At 36.7% G+C, this 18,158-nt stretch overlaps 1 protein-coding gene across 2 annotated transcripts in view; it reads left to right on the forward strand.

Moving 5' to 3' along the window:
* Positions 1-18,158, forward strand: part of LOC127455510 (kinase D-interacting substrate of 220 kDa-like) — a 92,724-nt gene that overhangs the window by 26,309 nt on the left and 48,257 nt on the right. For both annotated transcript variants that reach the window (XM_051723470.1, XM_051723469.1), the window contains 6 exons: positions 1,637-1,923; positions 3,064-3,204; positions 6,453-6,690; positions 9,156-9,244; positions 15,186-15,330; positions 15,456-15,618. In XM_051723470.1, the coding sequence (XP_051579430.1) occupies positions 1,637-1,923; positions 3,064-3,204; positions 6,453-6,690; positions 9,156-9,244; positions 15,186-15,330; positions 15,456-15,618 (1,063 nt within the window). The remainder of the gene's footprint in view (positions 1-1,636; positions 1,924-3,063; positions 3,205-6,452; positions 6,691-9,155; positions 9,245-15,185; positions 15,331-15,455; positions 15,619-18,158) is intronic.

Below are 18,158 nucleotides of genomic sequence, written 5' to 3' on the forward strand. Positions count from 1 at the left end.
TACAACCCCAATTCCAAAAAAGTTGGGACAGTATGAAAAATGCTAATAAAAACAAAAAGGAGTGATTTGTAAATTATATTCACTCTTTGCTATATTGAAAGCACTACAACTACATATACATACATACATACATACATATTATATATGTGTATATATATATATATATATATATATATATATATATGATGTTTTTTTAGTTTTTTTTTATGTACAGTAATTTCAAATCAGATGATTGCAACAGGCTCCAAAAAAATTGTGACAAGGGCAATTTAAGACTAATAACAATTTGATGAGTTAAAATAACAAGGCGAAACAGGAGATGTTAAACAGGTGAGTCAATCGTGTCATAGTATATAAGAAGCCTCCAAAAACAGCCTAGTCCTTCAAGATCAAGGATCATTAGAGACTTTTGCCAACAGATGCTTCAGCAAATAATCCAGCACTTTGAGAACAATGTTCCCCAAAAACAAATTGGAAGGATTTCGGCCATTTCACCCTCTACAGTGCACAATATTGTTAAAAGATTAAAGGAATCTGGTCAAATCTTGGTGCGTAAAGGGCAAGACGAAAATCACTTCTGAATGCGCGTGATCTCTGATCCCTCAGACGTCACTGTCTTTCATCTGTAATGGATATCATGAACATGGGCTTGGGATAACTTTAGTAAACCTTTGTTAGTCAACACCACTCGCCGCTGCATCCATAGATGCAAGTTAAGACTTTACTATGCAAAGCAGAAGCCCTACATCAACACTGTCCAGAAGTGCTGCCAACTTCTCTGGGCTTGTGCTCATCTTAGATGGAAAGTAGAACAGTGGAACTGTGTTTTTTGGTCCGATGAGTCCACATTTCAAATAGTTCTTGAAAAACACAGCCGTCGTGTTCTCCGGGCCAATGAGGAAAAGGACCATCCAAGCTGTTATCAGCCTCAGGTCCAAAAGTCAGTGTCTGTATGGGCCAGGGGTGTGCCAGTGGCATGGGTAACTCGCACATCTGTGAGGGCACCATTAATGCAGACAGATATATACAAATTTTGGAGCAGCACATACTGCCATCCAGCACCGTCTTTTCCAGGGAATTTTCCAGCAGGACAACTTCAAACCACATACTGCCCGGATTACAAGTGCATGGCTGTGTGATCAGAGTGTGGGTGCTAGATTGGCCTGCCTGCAGTCCTGACCATCTCCAATTGAGAATGTGTGGTGCATTATGAAGCACACCATACAGAAACGAAGACCCCGTACAATTGTGCAGCTGAAGACCTGCATAATGGATGACTGGGGGAAAATTCCACTTTCTAAACTTAACAAACTTGTGTCTTCAGTGTCCAAATGCTTAATAAGTATTATTTGAACAAATGGTGATGTTTCACAGTGGTAAACACTCGACTGTCCCAACTTATTTGGAGCGTGTTGCAATCATCTGATTTGAAATTACTGTACATAAAAAAAAAAAAACAATGAAATTCACAGGGTAAAACATAATGTGTAGTTGTAGTGCTTTCAATATAGCAAAGGGTGAATATAATTTACAAAAAATGTTTGTTGTTATTAGCATTTTTCATATTGTCCCAACTTTTTCGGAATTGGGGTTGTACAATATTGTGGTTCTGATGCTCTTCAAATTTCTTTCACAGGAAAAAAGTGGAAGAAGACATGCTGTGTCCCTTCCTTTGTGCTCTTTGTGTTGACAACGGGTTGTCTGATCACTGGCATAACCCTGCTGGCCATCTTTAAGGTGGATGCAGAGAATCTTACCATAAATGCTGTTCTGATCGCCATGGCCAGTGTGGTGGGTCTGGCTTTACTGCTGAACTGTCGAACCTGGTGGCAGGTGGCTGACTCTGTGCTGCACTCTCAGAGGAGGAGATTGCTCAATGCTGCCAACAGCATGCACAAGCTCAAGAGTGAGGGATTCATGAAGGTGAGTCAATGATAGTAATATAATATGTAGTGCACTTAAATTGTGTGGTTAAGTCAAAAGTCATTGGATTATTACTAGTGGTTTACTGGTATGGGTTTTATTCAGTGGCCCATGTTGAAACTGATGTTAAACAGCAGGATGGCCAATATAATGTCAATATATACAGTAAACTGAATACAGTATAATACAATTTAATGATAGCCAATGAGAAATACACAGGATTGTAACAAAATATACTCAATGTCCTAAAAATATTTGAAAACAGCAAAAAAATTGCTCTTTGGCTGAACTTCTTTCAATCCTGGACAGTGGTACAATGTGTTTGAAATTAGTTTTCTTAACTTAAAATAGCTATGTAATTCCAACACAAACACTATGTGTACCTAGTTGAATTGGGCAACCCCAACAAATTAGATGTGTCATTGTAACTCAAATAAATCTATTTTATTTCTTTATGTACTAATTAGTGAAAGTGAATGTTAGCATGCTAAATACTCACTGGTTGGAAGCTCTACAGAGTATAGTTTAGGAACTATGCTATGGTTAGCACAGCATTTTACTCAACGAAGCAAGCAATTAATAGAATGTGTGACTTCTACCTGTCCTCATTGTTAGCTCAAGCTCCACTTTTCACCATTACGGTAACCCCCAAAACTCCAACATAACAGAAACTCTTCTAAATCTCAGCATAAAACATTAAACACTAAAAAGTATCCCCCTTAATCCATCTTGCACAAAAACACATAAAATAATACTTAATTTTAACATTTACTCTCCCTATCGAGTACAATGCTGGGAAATGGAAATCCCCTGTCCAGTTACATCAACGCTACATAAACACCACAAAAAGTATTCATGTCATCCCAACTGAAATGGATTAATTAAACTTCCATTTAAAAAAACTGAAATGGATAAAATACAATAAAATCAAGTTGTGACAAAATGTTCTGGAATTGTGTTGCTTTAGTTCATTTTAATAAAGTAAACCGAACAAGCAGCAAAAATCATTTGAGTGTTTAGTGTTAATTTTCATCTTGCACATATTGATAATTTTATACCTAACTTTAACAGCTGCCTGTATAATGCTGCTTGTTATTTGCTGTTTTGTTTAGCTGATCTGTTTCCTTCCTTCTCTCTCAGGTTCTGAAGTGTGAAGTGGAGCTCATGGCTAAAATGGCCAAAACCATTGATGGCTTCACTCAGAATCAGACCCGACTGGCTGTCATCATTGATGGCCTGGATTCCTGTGAACAGGACAAAGTACTGCAGATGCTCGATACGGTGTGTATGTGTGTAATTAGCTACAGTTTGAAGACAAATAAGTTCCCAAAGGGGAGCTAAATATGACAAAACCTCCCTTTGGGGATATTTTGGGTATCCTTAAAGGGAAAATCATGGATCAATCAATCAATTATGTTTAGAAAAAAATAAAAATTTAGGGGTAGACTTGGTGTTAATTTATAGTAATTACAATAAACTTTAAATGAAAACAATAAAAGTTAATGGTATGTCCTCATTTAGATAGTTAAGTACACGTGAGCATGTTTTTGTTTGTGCATGCAATTTTTCTATTGAAAAAAGCCTATCTAGGGACCTGAGATGCAAATTAGCATGTGCTATAATCTCTATATACAATGCATCTTCCTCTCTTTTTTTTTTTTTTTTTTTTTTTTTGCTGAAATTATGTTCTTGCACTGTCCCTAAACTAATAAAAAAATAAATCCATAGTTTAGTATACAATAAGAAAAACTGAGTCGCAGGTGGATAAGGACCGGGTATTTTATACAGAAAATAAGCTATAGTTCATGGAAATGAACATGAACAGAATATAACTAATTTAAACAATAATGTCAATCATTTTATTATGTGTAAATGCAACATATGTACTGTATTTACTTATTCTGTCCCTGAGCAATTTTGAGTTGAAGCTACCCTTTAAGAAAATACTGTAGTTAGCTATATGACAAGCTATTAACAATAGGGCTTTACTACATGGAAGTATTATCTTGATTACAAAATATAATTATCAGTAATAAACAGCATTTGAACGGATACACCAGTGTGTAAATAAATGTAAACAAAGTCATGTCAATAACTTAATTCAAAAACAGTGGTGAACAACAGCGTTTAACGAAATATTCAGCAACAAAAAATAAGAAGTGAAATAATGCGTAGTGTATTCTGCGTGAAACTCAAAGGAATCGTCCTTTAATACGGTCTATGTACATTAATCATCTGAACAAACCGATTCACTAAAATGAATCGAACTTTCTAAATATTCATATGAAAGAGCGGTTTATGAGAGCACGCTTGATCAGTCTTCTTGAGTATTATAGTGTACACATAAACAAGTGCTCATGTGGGTGAAAGCGTCAGGAACATTTTCAAATTCGGGGATGTTTTGCGAATGGAATTGTATTTTTCCAGGATAGATGACCAAAAGCTGGGATGATCCCGGGATTGGTGGCAATTCAACATGAATGCTCTTTACAGCACACGTAGACATATGCACACGTGAGAGTTTGAAAGCAGCCGACAAACAGTGAGCGGAAACCAAACCGAGTCAAAACGGCACCCTGTTTTCCATTCATCACAATTGATGAATAAAGCAAAATCATGTGGTGGAAAACATGTACTGTAATCATCCACAGCCTCTTAGAAGAGTCCTCAGTTGTTCCTCGTGTTCTGTGCCTTATTTACAGTGAAAAATAAATTTACACAGCTGGGGTAAACTGCATCTTATCTGTGCATTTGGAAGCGTGTTTAATTCAGCGCGCTTCACTGGTCTGACACAGACTCCATGAGCGCGTGCTTTTTTTTAAGCTCCTTAAGTACAGTAACTAAGTATTTGTACTTTGTCACTTTACACCACTGCCAACACTCTTATCAGGTGAGCTACTGTGAAAGTTAATCATATTGGAATAAGTGTGTAAATGTAGGTGGGTCTGTAATACAAGCATTAAAATGTATCATTTTTCAAATAATGCGTTAGAGTAAAAGTGTTTCAATATCATAAACCTTATTGAACATCTCCCATGCAACTGAATAAAAGTATTCAAATCTTATTTACTGTCAGGATCCCATCTGGCCATATGTATTCAACCAATGCCAAAACCTGTTGACGGCAAAAGCCATCCATCTCTGCTGCAAATATGAAAGACTTATTCTGTTTCAACACACAAATCACTTCCTTTACTTCCTGCTCTTGACTAAATGGACAAATAAGGTATCTTATGTCCACTCTGTGGGAAGAACAAGCTCATTCACCTCTCAAGCATCTCATAGACATCCAGCAGTACCCAGAGTTCAGGCTTGTTTAGTTCGGAAAGTTCAGATTCCTCTCTCGCAGCTGGACTAATGGAATTTCCTTCAGCTAAATATCATTATTTGGGTATAATCCTCTTGTGTTGGCAGCTTGTTCATGGCTAATGAAATCTGCCATTTACCAGAGAGCCGGCAAAAACCCACAAAGATTCCTTTCTGGCACAATTAGCCACATCCCTTTTAAATTCTGATCTTTTGTCTCTGATTTTGATTGGAATTACTAAATTGAATTTTTCCTTTAAGCTAAATATTGTTCCAAGGCTGATGTTCCATAAGATAAATTACGGATGCTGATGGAGGTGGCGTATTTTGTGCCATCAAGAGACAATTGAGTTAGTGTAGAGAACTGCAGTGTAAGCAAACATTTCACAGCGATCACTAAACGAAGGATGTGTGCCATCCTAAACTTTTAAACAGTCCACAAATCAGTGTCCTGTGACACTTGGACATGTTATAATGTCCTTCATTAATCTGGAAAGTCCCCATGACGTTCACATTAGTACTGTGTGTGTGTGTGTGTGTGTGTGTGTGTGTGTGTGTGTGGATATTTACAGAGTGGCTTGTTTATAGATATTCACATGACTGTATATGGAGATACACATGATACATAACATATAATTTGGACTATATGATGAAGTCTGTGTAATATAGCTTAGTCTAATAGAATTACAGCTACCTACTTTTGCCTTTATTTATTTATTTGACAGAAACTACATAAAGGAAACTAGATTTTTACATTTTCTTATGAAAATACGAGTGATGATTGCCAATGCAACTCTCCACCATGATGCCAGGGTGTTGTGGGTGGTTGCGAAGGGTGTTGCTAGGGTCTTGATTCGTTGTTGCTAGGGTGTTCTGGGTGGTTGCTTACTGGCCCAAGTCAAAAGAGCCTATCCCAAAGTCTCTAATACTCTTGTCCCTAAATATGGCTAATATAATAATCCTTATGGCATTCTCATAAATCTTTGCAGACTTGAAGTTAAATACTTTAGAGTTTATGCAAATCCCTAACCCTAAGTATGAGAAATAGTAATGCTTAATTAGATAGGAGAATGGGATACAATGTAGGCTAGATTCAAACCTGTGTTTCCAATATAAGCACCTCGACTTGCTTTTAGCATGTGTACTAACTGAAAGGCCACAGCTTCACCAATTGTTCCTCCGTTAATAAAGACGAAACATTCCAATGTCTCTTCTGTTTGTAGGTTCGAGTGCTCTTCTCTAAAGGCCCTTTCATCTCCATTTTTGCCAGCGACCCTCATATCATTATCAAAGCCATAAACCAGAACCTCAACAGTGTGCTACGCGACTCAAACATTAATGGCCACGACTACATGCGAAACATCATCCACCTGCCGGTGTTCCTCAACAGCCGTGACCTCAGCACTGCCAAGAGACTCTGCATCGCCTCACCAGCCAATGCAGACCAACTTAACACTGACGGTTGGTCAAGACATTATTCAACAAACTGACAAAACTGTAGATACTGCAAATGCCCAATGTTGCTACACTTTCAGTGTAGACAGCTTTGTTGATTATAATGGGAGTGATCTAGTTTTGATATGTTGCAATGTGCCATTCTCTTCCTTTGTAGACTGGGTGTAAGGCTGAATCCCAGTTTGTGTACTTTTGCTAAATATGAAAAATATGTACTGTGCTAGTGGGAAAGTACCTTCTACCTACTTTTGAGTATGTAGTATGACAGTAATAAGTAGGCCCACATGCAGTCTTTGTGCAGAAAACTCGGTACAATATCATCTTGTTGCTAATTCCGGTACAAAATTAAAGTATGCTGCCATTAGCAAAATGTAATGTAATGTGAGAGTTTTGAGATGAAATCAAAGACCATTTGAAAATAATAATAAAAAAAAGTCTCGATATGGCCAAGTGTGATCATTAAACAGCAGAAGGATTGCATTTAATGAAATAATATACAGTCACATGCGTGCCACAGAACGAATGAGAGGCGCCATCCTGCTCTGTCATCTCCTACACACACACCACACACACACACACACACACACACACACACACACACACAGGCGTGCACACAAACGTAACACACACTACTAATGCTTGATTTTCATGCAGTGTGTCCAATAGTATCCATCTGCAGAGCAGTGTGTTTAGTGTATAATCGGCTGTGAACTCTCAAATGACCTTTTTCACCATTACAGCTCAGAGATTTCAGCTCGCGAGTCACGGGATGCTTGATATAACGAACCCTTCACAAACAGGAAGAACTTCAGAGGTCTTTCAAAATAAAAGTCCTGCTGAAATAAGAGCTCTATTCAACCAGATGCGTGAAATTCAAGACATTACGACAGAAAAATATTACTACTGTATAAAAGTGTAATATTCAAAGTAGTCACAATAATACTCATAATAACAATAATATAAAATGGTTATAATATTAATATTATTATCTGTAAGCAATATCACAAATGCAAGTGTATTGAATATCAGCATGTTGTGATTCAGCCATGGCAGCCTTTTGCTTCAGGTAATCAGATTGTTTTCATTTAATGTTATCATTAATATTGTAAAGCTCTGTTCTGCATCTTTTTTTATTTTTTATTTTTATTTGTATTTTATTTTTACCAGAAATATATATATATATATATATATATATATATATATATATATATATATATATATATATAAAAATATATATATATAAAAATATTATTATTATTGAAATATTATTATTGGCTCTATATTGTTGAAAATTTTTGTTTTTTTAATTTGATTAAATGTTATGATCAAATTGTTTAATCAAATACCTACTGTATAGCTTTAATTAAAGCATTTAACATGGAATCCAGACAAATTAAAAAAGAAAATGCATATTTTGTATCTATAAGACTTTATGCAGTTCTTTTAGTCAAGTAATTTTTTTTTTTTTTTTTTTTTTTTTTTTTTAAATTTGTTGCCTAAGTATCGAATTAGTATCGATACCGAGGTATCAGGGCTGGTATTGTACCGAAGCCAAAATTTTGGTATCAGAGCAACCCTAGACTGGAATGCCAGTCCTTCATAAAATCTACACATCTCCCACACTTTACGTGTTTCTTTATTTGATATTTTGACTAATTTGATCATGCTCTCAGTTACCAAAGAGTAAAGTTCTCTTAGCTAAATTTAATACATTATTACATGTTTATATATATATTCTGCAAAATTCATGCCATCCCAGATGTGTATGACTTTCTTTCTTCTGCTGAACACAAATGAATATTTCGGGTCTGTAGGTCCATACAATGCTAGTGAATGGTGACCAGAACTTTCAAGCTCCAAAAATCATATAAAGGCAGCATAAAAGTAATTCATAATACTCCAGTTGTTAAATCCATATCTTCATATGATATATAATATGTGTGGATGAATGTTTAAGTCCTTTTTTACTATAAATCTCTACTTTCACTTTCACATTCTGAAAGTGAAAGTGGAGATTTATAGTAAAAAAGGATTGAATGTTGACTGGTTTCTCACCAAAAGTGATTGCATCACTTCAGAAGACATATATTTAACCACTGGAGTTATATGGATTTTTGATATTTGGATATGATTTTTGGAGCTTGAAAGATCTGGTCACCATTCTCTTGCATTGTATGGACCTAAAGAACTGAATTATTCTTCTAAAAATATCTGTTTGTGTTCAGCTGAAGAAAGTCATACACATCTGGGATGGCACGAGGGTAAGTAAATGATGAGAGAATTTTCATTTCTGGTTGAACTATCCCTTTAAATACAGGCTTTACTTTTAGCAAGATGCTGAAAACATTTGGTCCTTTGTAGTTTGTGATCTGATTTCTTTGGTTTCTCATGCAGATATTTTCTGTAATTGACTAACAGCACAGATTTTCCTCTCTGATACCTCCTGAATGTCTGACTCTCTCCATCTGTAGCATGGCAAGAGGATATGGACAGGATGTTGTCTCAGAACAGTCTTGGAGAGCAGGGCAGGCAGGGCAGTAAAACCGCGCTGAACCGCAGGGTAAGTAAGACTCAGCCCCTAGCACTCCCACCACTTCCCTTCAACATGATTTGAGATGGGCGGCTCAACAAAGGCCATATGGCTGTTACTAACTCATTAATAACTCATTTATAAACAAGCTTTCAGGGAAGGTTCACCCAAAAATAATTTGTCATTATTTACTCACCCTGATGTTTTTCCAAACTCTCATGACTTTTTTTTTCTTCTGTGGAACAAAAGAGCAGAAGTTTTGACACATTTTCACACTGCTCTCTTCCATACACTGAAAGTGAATAGTGTGAAGGTGCAGTCCGCCTCCAGAAAACACAATAAAAGCATAATAAAAGTAGTTCATATGACACTATATTCCAAGCTTTCTGAAGACATATGAAGTGTGAGGAACAGACTAAAATGGAAGTTGTTGCTCACTGAAAATCTTGCCTTAAAATTTAGCTTTACAGCCGTGGTCACCATTTATTGTATGGAAAGGAGTAGTGATGGACCGTTATATCGGCCAAGCCGAATAATTTGCCGATATTTGTCAACGGATAATAAACAATTGTAGTTTTCATTTTTTGGAGTAAATATTGTGTAAAATAAGTGTTCATTTAATATCAGCAATTCTGTGCACATCTCGTTTGCTATCATACATTTATGATGTAAGTTATATATATATTGGTATTATATCGGCCTCGCTGCTCTCTAGATTTCTACAATGGCCATTAAGAAATCCATACTGGTTGAACAGAAGAAAAGAATAGCTTGGATATTTTGTGCTATAATAAGTACTATTGTGTTCCACAGAAGAAAGTCATAACATTTTTGAAGGACAAGAGGGTGAGTAAATGATGATAGAATTTTCAATTTGGGGTAAACTATTCCTTAAATGTCAGGGATATAAATCCCATAGGATTTCTATATTCACAGATCATATAGATTGGAGACTATAGCAAGGTGAGTTGTTTGTTATTGTGTTTTTTTTTGTTTGTTTGTTTTTTTTTTTTTTTTGAGGGGGTGGGGGCAGTGTCAGAGACCCTGGATGTTGCAGAGGAGCGTCTGTAATTGATTTAATGTCTGTTTACTCTTCTTGCTGAGATGCCATTGCCTAATGACAGGGTGCAGCAGCAGTGGGTCTCGGTGACAAAGCACTGGCATGGCGGCACGGAGGCAGGAGGCTAAGTGGCTCCTCTGCTCGCCCTGTGAGGGCTGTTTGTTTGCTTAGTTGATTTATCTGCTTCTTTTATTTGGCCCCTCTATATTTCAGGGGCATGCACCTCTTGTTTTGCCTCTGCTGTTTCTTGGCTGAGGATCTGGCTCGCCGTACCCCTGATCTGCATGTTTTGTTGTGGAACGTTTTTTTTTACGGGTTTTACGACCAGCTCACAGTGGACTCCAATCATTAAAGAAGGAAAAGGAGGCCGACTCTGTTAGTGTCGTGCCCTCTTCCTGGTAAATGTGAAATTGCATCCCATTAAATTGAGGTCAAACCGAGGTTCCTTCGAGGTCTCTTTTGGAACACAAGAGAAGTGAGGATCTCTGATATAGGGGACTGAGTTTCATCAGAGATTTTGTGCATCCTTTATTATTACAAACTTCATCATGCAATTTCTACATAAAATGTATTTAAAGGAATAGTTCAACAAGAAAAATTCTGTCATAATTTACTCACCCTCATGTTGTTCCAAAACCGTATGACTTAGGAACAGAAAAGTAGATGTTTTAAATGAAGATCCCCTGTGTGAATACAGTGGTGGATGATAGCATGAGAACTTGTTTTGAGCACTAAACAATGCAAGTTCTCACATGAACACCAGCCACTGTGAACAAGTGTCTCTTAAAGGGCTCATGAATGCACAAAGGACATTAAGATTTTATCAGAAAAATTACTTTATTTCAGAGTTATTTCTCACCAAAACCTATAATATGTCTTGAGAAGATTTTGAATATGACGTACGAGCTGCATTTACTTTTATGATACTTTTGGGTCCTTTTAAAGCTTTAAGGTGAGGTACTATTTCCTTTAACCCTCAGAGAAAAAAATTATTCTCAAAACATTAATAACTACAGTCCTGACCAACACAAAATAGGTATCGTTTTAAAGCTTAGAAGCTGTACTTTACAATGCATATAGGCATTATGACCAAAACTGAATAAGTGCTTTGAAATTTGCAGACAAATCAGAAGTGTTCCGTTTTGATCATTTATTAATAACTTTGCAATGCACATATTATTGTAACTGGTAAAAACATTAGACTTATGAAATAGCCATGTCATATGTCATTGTAAAGCTCGCATAGATTAGAATACAATCAACCCATTTGTTTTACTCGAAGACAAAAAAAGTAGTTGTTTTTGACGTACGTTACATGTAAAAAGATGTTGCTTATATGACATGTTTTCACTTATAACTTCACTAAAAATACATACACATTAAATATCACATACCATTACTTAGAGGAGGCGATTATCTTTAAAACGAGCCCACACACAACGTAATCGGGTGCATAGATTATTAGATAATCCACATGAAGCACAATGTGCACACAGCACATAATGTGCTATCTGGCTAAAAACACGTTAGCTTTCCTGGATCAGATGACTTCATCGGAAATTATGTAGTACGTTGTCCAGCATCATGAAACGCTAAAACAATCGTATTATGATTCAGATCGCTTCAACCAGAGGTGGAAGTCATCCAAATATGGGCAGAGAGGATCATTCACTCTAAATACATATGGCGACCAGGAGATGGCGCCAAGTACATGACAGAGACTCAATGATGGCTCAAATGACACAGAATAGAACTGAATGAGATCTCGTTTGTCATACCTGCATCCTTTGGAGAGAGAGAGCATACCTTTTAATCATTGTATATGCATGTGTAATTAGTTCTTATGTACAGTTATTGTTTCTTATTTGTTTGGAGATGTTTTTGGACACTAGGATAAATTATTTTTGTAATGCTATAACTTTTGATTGGTTTGTCGTATCAACACAAGATTTTCCTCAGTTACAGGTGACATGATTGGGAACAAAACAAAGGCAAAGTTTTTCAGAGCTACCTTATTTTCACCCTGAGATATATAATGCCAAATCAAAAAATAAGAAAAACGTTAATTTTTCAGCAGTTTCTTAGGTGGAGAGTCTCAGAATTTATCATAATCTATATAATTTAAAAATGTGAAAAGTTATATTTAAAATGATACCTTGACCGTCTTTTTTTTTGTTTTGTTTTTTGTAGAGTTATAAGCCTTTAATTTTAGGCATGCCACTGAAACAGGAAATCTTTAAAAACACCCTCAGAGCTTAAAGGTTTAAAGGTGCACTTAGGAATGTTTCCCTCATTAAAGAAGTTTTACCCCTAATGAAATGGATATTACTTTTGAAAAAATATGTTGAAAAATATGTTTAAAATGATGTGCACTCTTATGAAAGACTCCAGACATCTCAGTAGCCTAATAAAAGCTGCTTTATTTTTTCATGGAGCAAGGTCGCCTCATGAGGGCTGACATGTTGAACCAAGTACTACTCACTTCTCAGTAACCTTCCAAATATTGGACACTTTCGCTTGCAGAGTAAATTAAGCATGGGCATGCCTTACTGTGAATAGCGCATTTCTACAATGGCATTGAAACTGAAAATCCACCAGGTGAACGTAAAAAAAATTACTGAGTGCACCTTGTATAATTTTTGCGCTGCTACCATCACCAAATGCAATTGGAAAAATAACAACTGTTTTTAAACTGGTTTCCTAAACATTCCGCCATCTGCCATTGGTTGTACACACAGACCCAAACTCTTTTGTTTGAGACAATGTTGCTGTGTCAGACTAGTTTGGATGCTTAAACAAACAGAGCAATTTTTGAAAGTACCACAGTGTTACACTTTTTGTGTAATCAACATACAAATGGCTTACTTATAGTTTGCAATATGTCTTGAATCAAATAGGGGCCACCTTATTGGTGGCCATGTGTTCCAAGTAGCAATAATGTCACAAGTTATGTATTAAAAACATCAAAGTGGGCTTAAGGCTGTAGCCCACCAGAGCTCGTGACAAGACCCCCTCTGCATTTAGCTCGAACTGGGACAGTCAACACTCATGGAGACAAACAGGCGTCACAGTCAGATATCAGAATGTCAGCATGAACTACAATCAAACAGTCATGCACAACAAATTGTCCAGTCTGAACAGTGAATCAGCACAGGAGCACGGCTCCTGATACAATGCACTACAACTGCCATTTCACCGGATCTGGACGTCTTTGTTCAGCCTTTATTACTTTTGTCGTTTTTTGATAAATGTTTGTTTCAACATTCAAAATATGCATTCTATTCAAATTACTACTAGAGTTTATACAGTGGCCCACAAAAAAAAAAAAAACTTAAGCCACGCTTAAAAAATTATGATTTTATTTTTTATTGCATTAGATAATAAAATATCAAACCAAGTGATATTTATTTTATAGACATATAGCAAAAGCACACTAATCAAGCAAACCCTTTCACAAAAAAGTAATTTGTTAGGTTTCAAATTATAAAACAATAGATATTCTGTACAAAATAAAGACAAAAAGTATTTGGACACTTTGTGGTTGTTAAATGTTAGTGGAACATGTCCATAGTTAATGTGATGAAATGCACCTGTGGTTATTCTTTTAGGACACCTGTGTGAACTTGAGAGGAACTGACTTCATGGATCCACCATTTATAAATTTTTTATGTGTGGCAAGAGTCCAAATACTTTTTGGGACCACTCTATTGCTTATACAGTAAGATACAGTACATATTGCCCATATACACACTACAAAACTTCGAGAGTGACAACCGCATTTCAATGCAGGACTGAATCCTCTACATTTTCATTCCATGTGTTTACGGAATTCAGGAGTTACTCCCACAATTGCAATGATTGACAAGTGGCCACCAGTTTAACCCCACTTTGTGTTGGCTATTTTAATCCGCCAGAGACGTATTATCATCAGGCAGAGTCGCTGTGTTTTGTTTATGCGCATCTAAGCGGCTGCTGCTGTCCAATACGTGGAATTTATGAAAATGCGGTTGTCACCAGTGTTGGGCGTAATTGGATTACAAAGTAATTCGTTAATATAATCATAATTACTGTGTAATCAGAGTACAAAGTAATTAGTTATTGTAATCTAATTACTTTTAGGCACAAAAAAGTAGTGTATCACATTACATTTTGGTTTCTTGTAATCAGATTAGTTACTGACTCTCAATGAAAGTAATTACTTTTAAGTACATTACTTGGGATATGAATATTTCTTAAAAAATATTATTTATGTATAATACAGTTAAAATGTCAATTCATCTGTTCATATGTACATCTGTTTGCATTTCTGTGACAGCTGAAGGGTGTGTGACAATGAACAAGGAGAAAATAGACTTTATTATGAATTGTTGAGCAGAAAAACAAAAAACATTTGTGACAAGTGTTTTAGAAAGTAACTCAAAAGTAAAGAAATTAGTAATGTGATTACTTTTTCAGTTAAGTAATCAGAAAATTAATCTGATTATAATTTTAGAAAAGTATTTAAAATTTTTAGTGGATTACAAAAGTAATTTACCCAACACTGGTTGTCACTAGCTGACTTTTTTGGGAGTTAATTCGGTTGAAGAATGCGGTTGTCACTCCTGTAAATTAACAAACTGTGTGTGTACAGAACAGGACTGAGCTCTTGAAAGTGAACTGAAAACCGTATTTAGCTGCTGAGCATGTGGATATTGATTGGAACGGTAGCACAGTGATTGTGGAGAGGGCTGAAGGTTCCCTTTGTACACCATTAATTAGCTGTGAAGAAAAGGATTAAATCTTGTGGAAACAGAATGTTTTTGTTGTAAAACAGGGCGTAATGACCCTTTGCAGTTACATCCACTAAACTTAGGTGAAAAATCACATAATCAAAGGAATTTGAGCATATCTTCTCTGCATGTTGGTTTGTAGGAAACGTACCGTAGAAGACAGATGCAGCGTACTGTAACACGGCAGATGTCCTTTGACCTGACCAAGATGCTGGTCACTGAGGACTGGTTCAGTGACATCAGCCCTCAAACTATGAGGAGACTGCTCAACATTGTCTCCGTCACAGGTCAGTGGGACCTAATTATAGCTTCACATATGCATTGATGATTACAGTAAATGTTCATATGGCAGGTTAAAGATATGTGTGATGCATTAACAAATAATTAATAGTAATCAAATATCTTCTAACAGGTCGTCTTCTCCGAGCCAATCAGATCATATTTAACTGGGACCGACTGGCATCATGGATCAACCTGACGGAGGAGTGGCCATACCGCACATCCTGGATCATCCTCTTCCTAGAGGAGACTGATGGAGTCTCTGATCAGGTCTCACTGAGGATCATCTATGAGAGGTCAGCTTCAATATCCAAACTTCAGATTTTAGAATTTAGCATGATTAACCATTGTTACAACAATTGAAACTTAACTTATATATATACACCGATCAGCCACAACATTAAAACCACCTGCTTAATATTGTGTAGGTCCCCCTCGTGCCTCCAAAACAGTGCCAACCAACATCTCAAAATAGCATTACCGTAGACTTTGTCAGTTCGAACCAGTCTGGCCATTTTCTGTTGACCTCTCTCATCAACAAGGTGTTTCCGTCCACAGAACTGCCACTCACTGGATGAATTTTTTTTTGTTTTTTTTGGCACTAATAATCATCCATGCGAAAATCATGCAGATATGGGTCAGGAGCTTCAGTTAATGCTCACATCAACCATCAAAATGGGGAAAAAATTTGATCTCAGTGATTTGGACCGTGGCATGATTGTTGGTGCCAGATGGGCTGGTTTGAGTATTTCTGTAACTGCTGATCTCCTGGGATTTTCACACACAACAGTCTCTAGAATTTACTCCTAATGCCAAAACAATAAACATCCAGTGAACGGCAGTTCTGCTGATGGAAATGCCTTGTTCAACAGAGAATGGCCAGACTGCTTCGAACTGACAAAGTCTACGGTAACTCAGATAACCGCTCTGTACAATTGTGGTGAGAAGAAAATCGTCTCAGAATGCTATTCTGAGATGCAGGTTGGCGCTGTTTTGGCAGCACGAGGGGAACCTACACAATATTAGGCAGGTGGTTTTAATGTTTTGGCTGATCAGAGTGAAAAGTGTCCCAGACATGTTTCTTTAAAGATTTCTATTTCTAGTGATGGATAAGGTAGATTTGTTTTTTTTGTTTTTTTGTAAATACAAACATTTTTGAACAAGCATATTTATTTTATAGCAACATCTGAGTAGCTAATATTTTTAATGTATTATTATGCCTGTGACCTGAAGGTGGCTATAGGAAATCTCTGTTCATTTTTGCTCTTCAGCACAATTCCCTCTAAATCCTCTAAATCTTGATTTCAGTTATGTACGATGCACCATGAAATCTGAAATCTCAAGCTTTGATCTTCACATTTAGCCTGTTAGTTCCACAGCTGGATTTTGGTATATGAAGATCAACAGAAGCTGGAGAATGATGACTTCATGCTCAATCCCTGCCTGATTAACAGACCGTTAATGTATGAACACTTTAATAATTATCTTATTTACAGAGTGCATCAAACAAACAACACACACTCTCTTCAGTTGCATCTGCTGCATTCTCACAGGATGGAAGAGGGGGTGTGCCAGTTTATGTGGATGTATTCATCTGTGTGTGTGGTTAAGGGGGGATTTGAGGCCGTGAGGTTGCTGATGCTCAGTGTTTGGCCTTTAAAGTTAGCTCTCTGTCACACTGCACTAATATGCTGTGCCTCCTGGGGCTGAAGAAGTGTCAGAGCATCTCAGTGTCAGTATCTGCTCCCTATCTCTTTCTCTCTCTCTCTTCCTCTCTATCGCTATCTCTCTATCACCCTCTCTTTCCCAGCCCCCATGATGGCCTTTAGCGCTTGTCTCACCCATTTTTCTCCTCTTTCATTACCTGAGATTGTCCCTTCATCTTCTTGTCTCCACAATTGTGGAGAATCTATAGATCATTCTTGTCTTGTTTTAGACTGAAAGTATTGTTTCATATTTTAGAAGACAGTTTTAGAAGTTTTGCATGGGGAAATGTTTAGTACAGCATATTTTGTGTTTGGCTTAAAGTATTTTGTTTCAGAGACAACTCACCACACGCCCCACCGAGAGCGAGAACCACATTATAGCGATCACGAGGAGGTTACCCCATGTGACTCTACCCTCCCTAGCAGCCGGGCCAATTTGGTTGCTTAGGAGACCTGGCTAGAGTCACTCAGCACACCCTGGATTCGAACTCGTGACTCCAGGGGTGGTAGAAAATACTCACTTTTTATAAAAGTATAGCCACAAGACGTAAACAATATGTGAGTTAACATGATTTTAGTGTGATAAAAACGCTTACTAACCTTTTCTTCTTTTTTTTTTCTGATATTAACATGTTATTGGTTAAAAAAACAAAAAAACAGGATTGATGAAACAGAATATACACACACAGAATCAAATTATATCTAACTATATGTCCCTCCCCCTGACATCCCCACTCACGCTACAAACATCCAGTGGTCCAACACAAAATGACAGTATACACACATACAAATACAAAAAAAAAAAAAAACATTTAAACAGAGAAGGGGAAACACTTAAGAATATATATATATATATATATATGTGTATGTATGTGTGTGTGTGTGTATATATATATATATATATATATATAAGTAAAATCATACATTTAAAACTACAAATCTCTCTCCACTGCCCCTCCCCGAGTGCCTTCCAAAAAGGCTAAATAGCTTCCCCATTTTTTCTTAAATAAATCTATGTTGCCTAGCCTTCTATATGTCATTGCTTCAAATGCCGCTACTCTGCCCATCTCTGTGTGCCACTTTTGAAACGGGAACTTCCATCCCCTAAGTATGATCTGTCTGCCGATCAT

This window comes from Myxocyprinus asiaticus, chromosome 17, assembly GCF_019703515.2.
Source record: "Myxocyprinus asiaticus isolate MX2 ecotype Aquarium Trade chromosome 17, UBuf_Myxa_2, whole genome shotgun sequence".
NCBI classification, from domain to species: Eukaryota; Metazoa; Chordata; class Actinopteri; order Cypriniformes; family Catostomidae; genus Myxocyprinus; species Myxocyprinus asiaticus.